Source organism: Carettochelys insculpta, chromosome 8, assembly GCF_033958435.1.
Source record: "Carettochelys insculpta isolate YL-2023 chromosome 8, ASM3395843v1, whole genome shotgun sequence".
NCBI classification, from domain to species: Eukaryota; Metazoa; Chordata; order Testudines; family Carettochelyidae; genus Carettochelys; species Carettochelys insculpta.
In genome coordinates this window covers 2,575,335-2,587,916 of record NC_134144.1, presented here as the reverse complement: position 1 = coordinate 2,587,916, position 12,582 = coordinate 2,575,335, and the positions used below count along the sequence as shown (strand labels likewise).

The 12,582-nt window shown below is 43.4% G+C and overlaps 1 protein-coding gene across 9 annotated transcripts in view; it reads left to right on the top strand.

The window, feature by feature from the left end:
• HDAC4 (histone deacetylase 4) overlaps positions 1-12,582 on the top strand; it is a 325,988-nt gene that overhangs the window by 35,061 nt on the left and 278,345 nt on the right. For all 9 annotated transcript variants that reach the window (XM_075000715.1, XM_075000713.1, XM_075000714.1 and 6 more), the window contains exon 2: positions 10,240-10,481. In XM_075000715.1, the coding sequence (XP_074856816.1) occupies positions 10,460-10,481 (22 nt within the window). In that variant the 5' untranslated portion in view covers positions 10,240-10,459. The remainder of the gene's footprint in view (positions 1-10,239; positions 10,482-12,582) is intronic.

The window sequence follows — 12,582 nt, the reverse complement described above, 5'->3', positions numbered from 1 at the left end:
AGCTATGGGGGCTGTGGGCTTCTGTGGACATCTGGAAATAGGAAACTGGTCAATGGGAGCTTCCTGGGCTGTGCCTGTGTTTATAGGAAGTGCACAGAGGGCCCCTTCCCTTCCCACTCTGGGAAGTGCTCAGAGATGCCTTTGGCCTCTGAAGCTGGCTGCTCTGAGTGACTGTGTGTATGTGTTATGTACACAGTAGGCAGGGAGCCTTCTGAGGGTCCCACTAGGCTGAGATTAGGAGCTGCCTAAGGTAAGGGCCTCCTGGCTGGAGTCTGCATCTTTCACTTCACCCTCTCCCTCTCCGCAGCACTCTGCATCCCCTCCCTACCCCCTACCAGTGGTCAAACCCTGTGCATCTCTGCACCTTCTCCTGCATCCCGGTCTGAGTCACTATCCCAATTCCTGCATCCATGTCACACACCCCTTCCAGACCCTGCACTTCATTCCCCTGTCACAGGTTACAAAGCCCACTTTTACCCAAACTCCCTCCTGTACCTCATTCCCCTACCCTGAGCTCCAACCTGTACCCCATATCTCCTTCATCAGTATAATGGAAGAGTGTGGTCCTTGACCACTTTCAAAATATTCTCCCATCAAAAATTATTGCCCATTCCTGACAGGTGTTGGTCAAACCTGTGCTTAAAAATCTCTAGTGATGGGAGATTACGCAACCTCTGTAGGCAGTTTATACTAGCACTTAACCACCCTGACCATACAAGGGTTTTTCCTAATATAGTAAATCCTCAAAATACAGGGATTCAAGTTGTGTGTAACTTGCCTGAACACAAGTTAAGCACAACTTAAAGCTGCTCTGCAGCTGCCAGCCTGCCTAGCTGCCCGCCACTGCGAGCTGCTAGGCAGGCTAAGAGCCCCTTCTCTCTGCTTTCCCCTAGCTGTGCTGCTGTCAGGGTGACAGCCACATGCTGGGGAAGGCAGGGAGAAGCAGCCAGGAAACTGACCAGCCCTGGTGGACTGTTCAGTTTCCTGGGTCCTGCAAGAAGGGGGAAGCTGGGAACCAGGCAGCACCCTGTCTGCCCTCCCTTTGCAGAGCCTGGAAACTGACTAGGGCAGCATCCTTAATTAGTTTCCTGGCTCCAGCCAGTGGAGGGGAGCTGGGAACCAGGGACATCCTTGGAGCCAGGCAGCTGACCAGGACTGCTTCCCTAGTCAGTTTCCTGGCTCTGCAAGGGAGGGGGAGGGGATCCAGAGCCCCTGCTGCCTGGTTCCCAGCTCCCTGCCTCTTGCAGGACCTGGGAAACTGACCAGCTCAGCTGAGATCACATCTTTGGAAACCTGTGGCCCTCACTTCTGCTTTGATCGTCTAACACTAGCTGGGTGTCAGTTTCTTTGAAAAGGGTGACTTTAGTTAGCTCTCCAAGCTGTTCTTGGATAAGTCCACCTGTTGTATTTTAAGACTAGTGCCTGCCAAATCCACTGGGATTATGATTCTTACCTAAAATAGCAAGCTGTTAGTTTATAGTCTTCAGTCACTCTTGACACTTTTCTCAACTGTTTAGGTCTTCAAACTTCAGATGGTGGCTTCAGTGCAGATATATTTGTGTTAGCTAAACAGCAAAACCAGAATACTAAGTATATTCCATGATATACAAACTGCAGCAAAAGCACCTACTACAGGTTGGACCTCTCTAGACCAGCTCTCTTGGGATCTGACCCCTGCTGAACCATGGGAGATCAGTGTTTAGCAGCATTACCAATACTGCCACTGCTTACTGGGCTCTTAGAAGACATGTAGGAGTAGATCAGAGCTAAATAACTGCACAGAAAACTGAGATCCAGGACTGGTGGCTGAAAACAAACTTTGAGACTATGGGAAACTTGGCTATGCCCATGAGAAATGGACAGTTGGCTAACTAAAATCATTCTGGACCATGGTTGTTACTGGACCAGAGAATGGTGGATAAGAAGTTCAACCTGTGTTTTTTAAACCGTATATTAGTTACCTCCTGTGGCAATTGCAGTAATATAAAGTAGCTATTAAATTTATCCTTAAGTCTCACACAACCTTTTTAAAATTGAGAGACGTTTAGTTTTAACAGTTGGAATAAATTTGGTATTGTATGAAAGATTTCAAGGGAAAAATGCAAAAGTAACATTGTTATGAGTGAGCAGATAGGAGCAAAGCTCTTCACAGCATATGTTTGAAAACAAACATTTAAGGGTGGTGAGAAATTGGTATTTCAGGCCTTCTCTAGGCTGAACGAGCATTCTATGATGGTTGTCAGCAATTAGTGAAGTGTGTAAATGGCCTGGTAAAAGAAGATGATACTCATATTTATATGATGTCCTAACCATTCTATCCTGAAACAAGCTTGAAGATGACAGGTCTTGGAGGGACACCCATGTTAGTCTGTTTCAGCAGAAACAAGTCTGGTGGCACTTTAAGGACTAACAAATTCATTAGGGTTACTGAACACATTTGTTATGGGACATGTCATACTGTATTATGCCATAGCTATAAATAGTATCTGCTTTGAAGTCCTGTTACAGTTATTTAATAAGTCCAGCTGTACTGTAGTGATAACTTGAACACTCTCAAACTGCTTTTGTGGTGCTCCATTCTTTCTGTAGATGTTTAACTTAAACGTTGAAATATTTTCTATCATCTGACTGTGCATCTGTACTTGGTATTAGTGGGTGCTGTAGTGCAACAGTAAAAATTACAAAAGATGACTATTTGAAAAACTTTGATATAAAAGATACAAGCTAAGAATCTACGACATGTCTGAGGCAGAATAAGACAGAGCACAAGAAACTTGTTCGTGTGAGAAAGCATTGTATATGGAAAGGGTTGTGTAGGAGTAAAACTTTACCTCAGTTTTGTTCCAGAGGGATTATCTCTGGAAATGAAGTTTTTTTTTTTCTTGTTTGCTTAGGGCCTTTCCAAGGAATAGAGAAATTAATAAAGAGCTACCATTGGCTTATCAGCTAAGAAACAAGCCTTTAAGCCTTGGCACTTGTACTAAAAATTCCAGAAAGTCTGTTGGCTTGTGATGACTTGTCATGTGGACAGGCTGGGTTTAGAATTGGAGTAAAATAGTGGAGCCTGAACTTTGTCTTTCTCATCCCTCCCCTCAATCCCCTAATGGAGTCTGTGCTCCTGCATCCTTTCCACTCCCTGTTACTGCACAGCCAAGGCTTCCTTGGCAGAGGAGCATGAGCTGGAGGCAGATCTGGGGATGGAAGAGGAGCTAGAGGCAGAGGTGGCCTGGGAGTGAAGGAGAAATGAGGGTGGGGCTGGCATTGCAGGTGTTGGGGGCGGGAGTGACTGAATTGTGGTTTGTTTCTGCTCCCTCTCACTTGGGCCTCTCTCTGCACCCCCATAATGTTCTTCCCCTCTTGGGGTATGCTCCATAGCTGGGAAACCATTTGGATAAGTGTTAAGTCTTCTCACAATGGCCGCTGCACAAGTTTCAGATGGAGATAATTTAGACATCAGTGGCCTAGCAGTGAAAGAGCCCATATCCTATTACCAGTTGCTGGTGATTTCTTTCTTTAGTGAGTGTCTTCCACAAAGCATGGTGGTTCTACAAGGCTGTGAGTCAAGTTGTCTTTAACTCTTACACAGGTTAAGCCTTGTGTAACAAAGGCCTTACATTGGGCCCAGATGTAAATTTGAAGTAATCTTAGTCCGCAGTAGACAGGTGTGATATGGGTTCTGTGTGCTACCCTGAGTAGTCAGTATTAAATGCAGTTGTTTGGAGTCTTTAAAATGATCTTTTGTCTGACCTGGAACGTAGAACACATTATGAACATCCCATCTGAGAAAATCAAAGACCTGGAGCTCAGGCAAGGTCCCAATCTGAAATGAGAGCCCAGTTCTTTGTGACAGTGTCTACGCTAGCCCAAAACTTCGAAATGGCCATGCAAATGGCCATTTCGAAGTTGACTAATGAAGCGCTGAAATACATATTCAGCGCCTCATTGGCATGCGAGCGACTGCGGCACTTCGAAATTGACGCGGCTCATCCAGATGGGGCTCCGTTTCAAAAGGACCCCGGCTACTTCGAAGTCCCCTTATTCCCATGAGCAGATGGGAATAAGGTGACTTCGAAGTAGCTGGGGTCCTTTTGAAAAGGAGCCGCGTCAATTTCGAAGTGCTGCGGTCGCTCGCATGCCAATGAGGTGCTGAATATGTATTTCAGCGCTTCATTAGTCAACTTCAAAATGGCCATTTGCATGGCCATTTCGAAGTTTTGGGCTAGTGTAGACCCAGCCTGTAAGTCCCATCTTGGCACTTCACTCGTAGGTTGCTTTGTTTATCTAGAGCAGTGGTTCCCAGACTTTTCAGCATCACGCCCCCTTTAGATTTTTGAGAAACCCTTGTGCCCCCACACCTCTTCTTTTCCATCATCCAACCCCCACCTTTTAACAAAAAATTCAATTTGTAATTTAAAATAAACCCAAAAATTTGATATAAAATGTTTAAAATTAAAAATAAACGTAAATAGTATTTCTAGAGCCCTTGCAGGTGCCTGGTGCAGCCCCAGCTGTCTGAGCCCCATACCAGCTGCCCAAGCTTCCCACGCCAGCTGCCTGCCTGAGACCTGTGCTGCCAGAGCTGCCTGCCTGAGCCCCACGCTGCTGGGACCAGCAGCCCACCTACTGACCACCCAAACCCTGTGCTTCTGGGATCAGCTGCCCACTCCAGCCAAGTACCAGCCTCCTGAGCCACCTGCCCAAGCCCCATGCTGCCAGGGCCAGCCACCTGCCTGCCATCCCAAGCCACCTGAGCCCCACGCTGCCAGGGCCAGTGGCCCAAGCCACACTTTACTGGGGCCAGCCACCCACCTGCCAGCCCAAGTCACCAGAGCCCCACGCTGCCGGGGCCTGCTGCCCGCCACCCCAATCCCTGTGCTGCTGGGGCCTGCTGCCAGCCAAAGCTGCCCAAGCCCTGTGCTGCTGGGGCTAGCCACCCACCCACCCACCAGCCCAAGCTGCCCCGGGGGCCTGCCACCAGCCACCTGGGCCCTGTGCTGCGAGGTCTAGCCACCAGAGCTCTGAGTCCCACAAGGCAGCCAGCCTCCCGAGCTCCACAAGCCCTATGAGCTACCCACGTGAGCCCCTCCCACAAAGCCAGGTACTACCAGCCCCCCCCTCACCCGAGTCAAGTCCCCCCCAACCCCCCATCTAACCCCATTGTCCCCTTCCTTCCCCACAGCTCTCGCCCACTCACCTTTGCAGAAGGCCGCTAGCTCCACATGGGTTTTGCCAGCTGCCCGCTTTTTATAGCAGCTGTGTTGGGTCACCCACATAAAATGGCAGGGGCTGAGAGCCGGAAGCAAAGGCCAGCTCTTTCTTGGGGTGGGCGCAACGGGCGGTGCAATGGCGGCGGAGGGGTTGGCTCATGCCCCCCCAGGAATATCGTCCTGTCCCTGCCCACCAGTTTGGGAAACCATGGTCTAGAATGAAGATCTGTAGTGTTCTATTTAAACACTGGGGTGGGGGGAGTTCTTGTAATGAGAAGTGCTGTCATAATCTTAACTACTGGTTAGTTCAGATATGTAGCTATAACTAATGTAGTGATGTTGCTGGAGTGTGGGTAGAGGGAAGGAAGAGATATGCAGATTGTCAAAACATATGCACACGTTAAAACCGCATAGGATTCTTGGATACTAATGAATTAACTCTGTTCAGAATAGAAAGCGTTACCTGATTTCCTGGTCACAAAGAACAGTTTTATTGCATACGCTTCTTCTCTTGCCCTTATATCAACCTGTACCCATTGTTAGCTAGTTGGCTGACCAGGGAGAAAAGTTGATTGGGGAAAGTGGGGGTGGGGGGAATGCTCTAGAACTGCAAAAAATGCTCTGAAAATCAAGTTGTAGAGGGGAGATCAGGAATGAAGAAAAACATAAGGGGTCTTAAATGAACTTTGGGTATTGGAGAACATCTGTCCTATCATCTTACCCCTGGAAACATGCACTTACTACTACTTTCCCATTAGGGACCGTAGGTTAGCTGGTGACAAAGCAGGGAACTCCAGCCATTCTCTCCCCACCTTTTGGGACATCTGAACTAGGGGCAAGAGAGGCATGGAAGCACAGTAGGCCATCGCTGTGCACTTCAGGGGTGCCTCATGTTGGAGAAATTCTTTGTGCTGCTTGTGGCACACTTAAACGCTCATGGCGTGTAAGTTGAAAAGATCAGATACCACTGCCTTAGAATCTTTAGATACTGTGACTTTTTGACTAAAGAAGCCATTCTTGTAGCAGTTGCTCTTTTTTCCAGATCAGTCTGATAGCTGAATACCCTAAGGCTACAGATACACTAGTGAGTTTTGCCGACACACTGTGTTTTGTTGACAACTCACCACTTTTGCCTGGAGTGTTCTGCCTCTCAGCCATGAGATATTATGCTTCTGTAAACAGATTCTGTCCACAAAAAAGCAGTGTGGTTGCTCAGGGGATGGGGGTGGGGGCACTTCTGGACAAACTAGGCATCCAGAATAGTGGGCAACCCTGTCTGCTGTGCTTCTGGGTGCCTGTCTTGTCGAGAGAGCTTCTGGGCAATCTGGCCACTCTGTTGACAGCAGAGTGCTCTTCTGGTTGGCTTTAGTTTGTGGCTGAACTCTCTGGACTGAAGTTTTGTTGGGAAATCTCCAACTGTGACTTTGGTTGACAAAGCATGGTAGTGTAAGTAGAGCCTAAATCAGTCATAAAACCCTTCTTAAAATTCCATCCTGAATTCTAGAGTTTTGTTTTTTCTGGAAGTGTTTCTCCTTACCGTTGGAATCGGGACATCATTCATCGCACTGTTCTCCTCCTCCTCCTGTGGAGATAAGATTGCATCACATAGGGATAGTCTAGGTGGCAACCCATTGTATGATTTTTACAGCACTGTAGCTATGCACTATGGTGCACTAAAAAATTCCCTAGTGCTCTTTGTCATGTTGTTTGAAATGGTGATATGCCAGGGTGCACTAGAGAACTTTTAGTGCACTTAGCGGGGTCAACACGATGAGTGTGTCTGGCAAACTTGATTGCTGTAGATTTGCTCCCTGACTTGCCATGAGCTATCTTGACATGTCGGCAAGTTCTTATCTGTGAAACTATCAAATCCCGCTCTATATTACTGTTTTCAAGAAGTCAGATGCTTTGTTTCTATATTACACTGTCAGGAGTAAAGTTCTAGAGACTTCAGATGCACCTATTATTGGACCTGTTATTCTGTGGGAAGGCTGAGGTGGTTCCCATCTGTGAGCTGCCACAGTGTGGATGACCACAGTCCACCCAACTGTCCATATCAACCTAGTGAATTTCCTATTGCATGAAAAACATGCATGCTGTGGTATTGTACAGGCTTGCTTTCTGACACACAGGTATTTCTCATAGACAGCTCCTTAATAACATGCTTTCTAATTTAGGGCAAATAATGTTTATCAACTTCATAGGCAATATCTTCCAATAAAACATGTGGTATGTTAGACACTTTCTGTACTTGGACTGGTATAGAGCTACCTGGAACTGGACAGGCGAAGTTGGAATGTGCTGAAAGTTGGATGACCTTTTTTAAAAGTAAACCGTCTCCAGTTGAGAGGATGGGATTACTAGGAAGTGTCTGCTGGTGTGCTGAGAAGTCTCTCCCCTCTTTCCCCCCCCCCCCCCCCCAATCCAGTCTTTTTCTGTGTCTTTCTAATTCTGGAACCAGTGAGTAAACATCATTGTAAAGGAATTCTTAACGAAGGCAAACTGTAGCTCCTTTAAGATGAAGTAAAATACAATTTTTACTATTTGTCTTTGTGTATATTTTGCACTTCATTGATAGATAGAGAATGGAAACAATCTGCTAATTCAATTTTCTGTCTCTTCTGGACTAGCCAAATGATAGTGTTTAGGCTTCAAACACATGGCATTTAAACTGTTGTCATTTGAATTAAGACATACAAAAATAACACTTTTTGTCAGATATTGTGCTTATGAAACCTAAATTGACCTGGCAGTGTTTTTCTAATTTTGCAAATTTTGCTGAGCTAAAAGGTGTTCTGAAATCCAGTGGCCACAGAGAGCTAGAGAGATTAGAGCAGTGGTTTTCAATCTTTCCAGACTACTGCCCACCTTTTCGGAAGCTGATCTGTCTTGCCTACCCTAAGTTTCACCTTTCGTAAACTACTTGCTCACAAAATCAGACCTAAAAATACAAGTGTGTCAGCACACTATTACAAATAAGCTTCCTTTCTCATGCTGCTGTTTTAATGTATAAAAGAAATTGTTTGGAATAGAAATATTGTATTTACATTTTAGCATACCAGAAAGTCATGCCCCTCCGCCCTGGGTTGAAACAAGTAAGGTAGGGACGTTAACCACTAAGCATGCCAATAAGCAGGAAGCTTGCTGAGTCTGATGGCAGACAGCTGTGCAGTGCTGGAGCAGCCCTGGCTGCAGAGGGGCCAGCAGGCTGGGTGTCAGGAACCTGCATCTGTGGAAAGATCTTACAGCCACAGCAAGGCTGGGCAGCAGCTGAATAGAAAGGGCAGGCAGGGCGGTAGGTCCTAAGAGTTAACTGCTTAAGCACTAACAGTTTTAACATCCCTAATGTAGCTTTGTGGCCACAGGCCACTAGTCTGTTGCTCTGTTTGTCATACCATAATGCTGGCTCTACATTTATGACACCTTCCTCCACCTATATCAGGGCCCTCGTGGAGATCGCAGCACATTGATTGAGAAACACTGAACTAGGCTATTCTCTAAATACTCCCAGAAGACCTTTGAGTACCCCAGTTAACCACTGGTGTAGTATGTGAGCCAGAAATTACATCTTTGAAGTTATTTCATGCTCTGTTTATAATAACAGGAAAAAATAATGCAAAATACTAAAATTCAGAATAGGCATAGAAACATGGAAAGAGTTGATGTTGAGATGTGTCAGGGGTGCAGATGAATAACAAGCTAGAACTGTCAATGCAATGTAACAATAAAGGTCACTCTTTTCAGGCACGTTACCACTGAGGCATTGTATTGCAAAGCAGGAGTGTTCAGTAATAGAGTAAAAATTGTCTTCAGTAGTGTTCTCTTCAGTTTTGGCCACCTTGTGTGAAAGCAGTAGCAAAATGACAGTGGGTTGCAATGATTAAAGAGGTGGTTGACACAGGAGTAAAAAATTAAAAGAACAAAGGTTTAGTTTTAACCTAAATGTTACCTCTAAAGATAAACTAAACCACTAACTAACTATGTGACGATGAGGTTGCATAACCTCCTCAATGGGCATAGCTATAGCTATATAAAGGTGTTTATATCTGGATATCTTATTCTTATATGAGAAGAAGAATAACTTAAGTATAAGGCACCTTTATCTGTACACCTCCATGGGTATTGGTTTTGTACTCCTAAATTTAGTTCTCTGTGTAAGAAGCAGGCCTGTCTGACAGCTATCTAAAAATGCTGGAAGGCTGTCATATGACAGAGAATGTCTGTGGGTGATATGATGGGCTTATAACTAAGTACATAAAGGCTAACTATCAGGACTGAAGTCTTCGCAGAAGGATGTTGTTGTAGATCTTTCTCACTGCATGACATAAATATCACCTGTGGAGCATTTTTGATTATATGGGACATACTGTTATACATACATAGCAGGGGGTAATGTTGCATTTTGAGAGGTATGCTAGATGTGATAATTGGTCTTCATTAAATGTATGACCCAGCAGAAGACTGAAAAGTCGATTATTTTTGAGTCAGTTTTACTTTTTCCATTTATAGAAACCAACAGCTGCTATTGCATTATTCCTATTTTAATTCCTAAAGATTTTTTTTTTCTACATACTTGTCATAGGCGCATATGGTGACCTGCCATTTAGAAATCTTTCTTTGGATTTCTGTTGAGGCAAATGAGAACAGATGGATGAAGAGCAGTTAGTCCTCTTACATATGGCTGAATGTCGTTGTTGAAATATGGAAACTATTGGAATGAAGTGGTTTCCTGCAGCACTGTTGAAGTATCAAATTAATTTAAAATAAACAAACTTTTGTTTAATATGCATATTGGAAAGTATTTTGTTAAATACTATGGATCCTATTTATATGCATTTTTTCTGTAATTATAAAAGTTCTAAAAGAAACCCCACATCTGCACATTTTGAAGTTTCTCTTTTCAGGAATATGTATGTTTTCCTTTAAATGATATCTTAAATTTGTAAGTGATCCCCAATAAACCATGTGCTGTTCATCGTATAACTTTGATAGTTGTAAGAAACCTAATTGTGTAATATTTTTCTTATTACAGGTTCACATTCTGAAAACCATTTGAAGATATCTGTCATCCTATTGGATTACTTTGTTTACAGCACAGAATGTCATTCTGCCCTGGATTTAATTTGGTGTTCATGATTTAATCTCTTCTCTGTGTGTCTGTGTTGGTGTGAAGCATTGGAGCTCTTCAGGGCTGCTATTGTGTGGAAACTGATCCCTTTTAAATCCTTCCAAAGGACTAGACATCGCTAGCAATGAGCTCCCAAAGCCATCCAGGTAAGTGGAAACATTCCTTCTATACAGAGAGTAAACAATCAGAGCTGGCAAAAGAAAAACAATATGACATACACCTTATTGCAAGTGGATTTCTATTGTGTTGTATTTCACTTTGCTTGTGGAATGAACAATTTTTTTGGAGTTGCAATAGAAAACAAAAATCCAACTTCTTTGCATGGCCATACTCTGAAAATGAAACTTATAGTAAAAGAGAAGATTGATGCATCCATATTATATATCACTCCAGAGTGTGGGAAACTATTTTTCCCCTTTACATTTCTCATTAAGCCTTTCAACTTTCTCTGAGAAACTCCCTTTTGCTCAGATACTTAACTCCTTTTAGAATTAAATAAATTATCCTTTTAATGGTTTGTAGTCCCTGTGTGATTGAAGGATTGTGGTTCTGTTGGCACATCTCTACTCAATTATTTAATGAGTAAACTGGGTGACTTAACTCTCTCTCTCTCTCTCTCTCTCTTTCCCCTTTAATGAGCAAAAATACTTGTGTTAGGGAAAGTTTTACTTGGTTCACCTTATTTGGTAGTCAATTTTACATTTTCTTTTGAATTTTGTATCACTGGTGTATTTTTGTGAAGAGCATCGTAGCTAAATAATTTTGTATAAAACAGCATATTAACATGTAGGTATCCTGAGTCTACCCCAAAATGTATAGCTTAAATTTTACTGTCTACTTCTGTATTGGGTGAATCCCTGTCAATGTTGTGTTTGGCAGACAGGCATTTTAATACAGTATAAACTGGTTAGCAGGTGAAGTAGCTTTCTGAAACTTTGTCCTCTGATAGACATAGAGAGAACATACCTATGCTTTTACAACTTTGTGTGTAGTCTGTAGTAGATTTAAAATAGGGAAGTATTGATATTCTGGAGGGATATGACTCAGCTAAGGAAAACTGACTCTGCAGTTTTTATTTGGTTTGGGTAGGGAAACAAATCTGATCGGTTCCGCTTTCAGGTTATCTTGCACTAGCACAATGTTAGTCTTAAATTCTCCAAAAAAAAAAAAAAAAAGCTTACAATTAATATATTTTTTTTTTTTTTTTTAACTTGGCATAGTAGTCCTATAAATGTTTCAGATGCTCAGTGGAGAGTCAGAAACATCAGTGGGAGATACTAGGTGTTTTCCTCAGTAAACCTCTCTGGATTTAGGAGCCTAAGTTAGGATGGAAGGCCCTAAAATTAAGTTCCTGTTTTGGAAAATCTTGGCCCAGAACTAAACAAGGCCAGGTCTATGCTTAGGGGAAAAGTCGATTTTCAGATGTACAATTCAAACTACAAAAATTGCATAGCTGGAGTCAGTATATCTTAAATCGATTTTTGCCGCTGTCCCCACAGCGGGAGGTTGATGGGAGAGTCTCTCTCCTTCTTCCCTACTCCTTGTGACTGCAAGATGTTCTGGGCCTGACAACGGAGCCCTTATTCCTTTTAGCACCTTCCTCACTAGGCATGCTAAATTGAACCCCAGAAAATTGACTGCCAACATGTTGATCTTCTAGGAAGTATAGACTTGCTCTGAGAGGTTAGCAGATAACTAGAAGAAATAGTTTCCTTGTTTTAATTCTTGAAGTTGGCACCTAAAGACTACATATGTATCTTGCTTTTTAAAAAACAATTTGCGTTTGTAATATTTTTATGGAAAAACTGAAATTACATAAATGACTCCAGTTTGAACAGTTGCTATGTGATGAACTGAATTTTAAACTAATGGATAGTTGTATATTCTCTCTCTCGTGCTCGCACATGCATGCACAGCAAGAATAAGAATCTCCGTGACAGTTTGGCTATTGTACATCACTGGTTACCGGGGAACCTTTTTTTTCCAGAGGACTTGTAAAAAGAACACCTAAGTAAGAGCCATTCTTATTCTCCAGAAGCACCTTACCAGTGATGTTATGGAAGGGGATGATGCCACTAGAAGCCTTCCTTGGTGACAGTAGGGTAGCAGAATAGGTGCTTTTTACTTCTGACTTCTCCTCTTGCCACAGCTCATCCAAATTCTACTGCTCTTAACCTTATAATATTAAAGAGATTAACAGACTTGGCCTTGTCTTCATCAGTTCCTTGTTCTTTCATGTAGGGTATT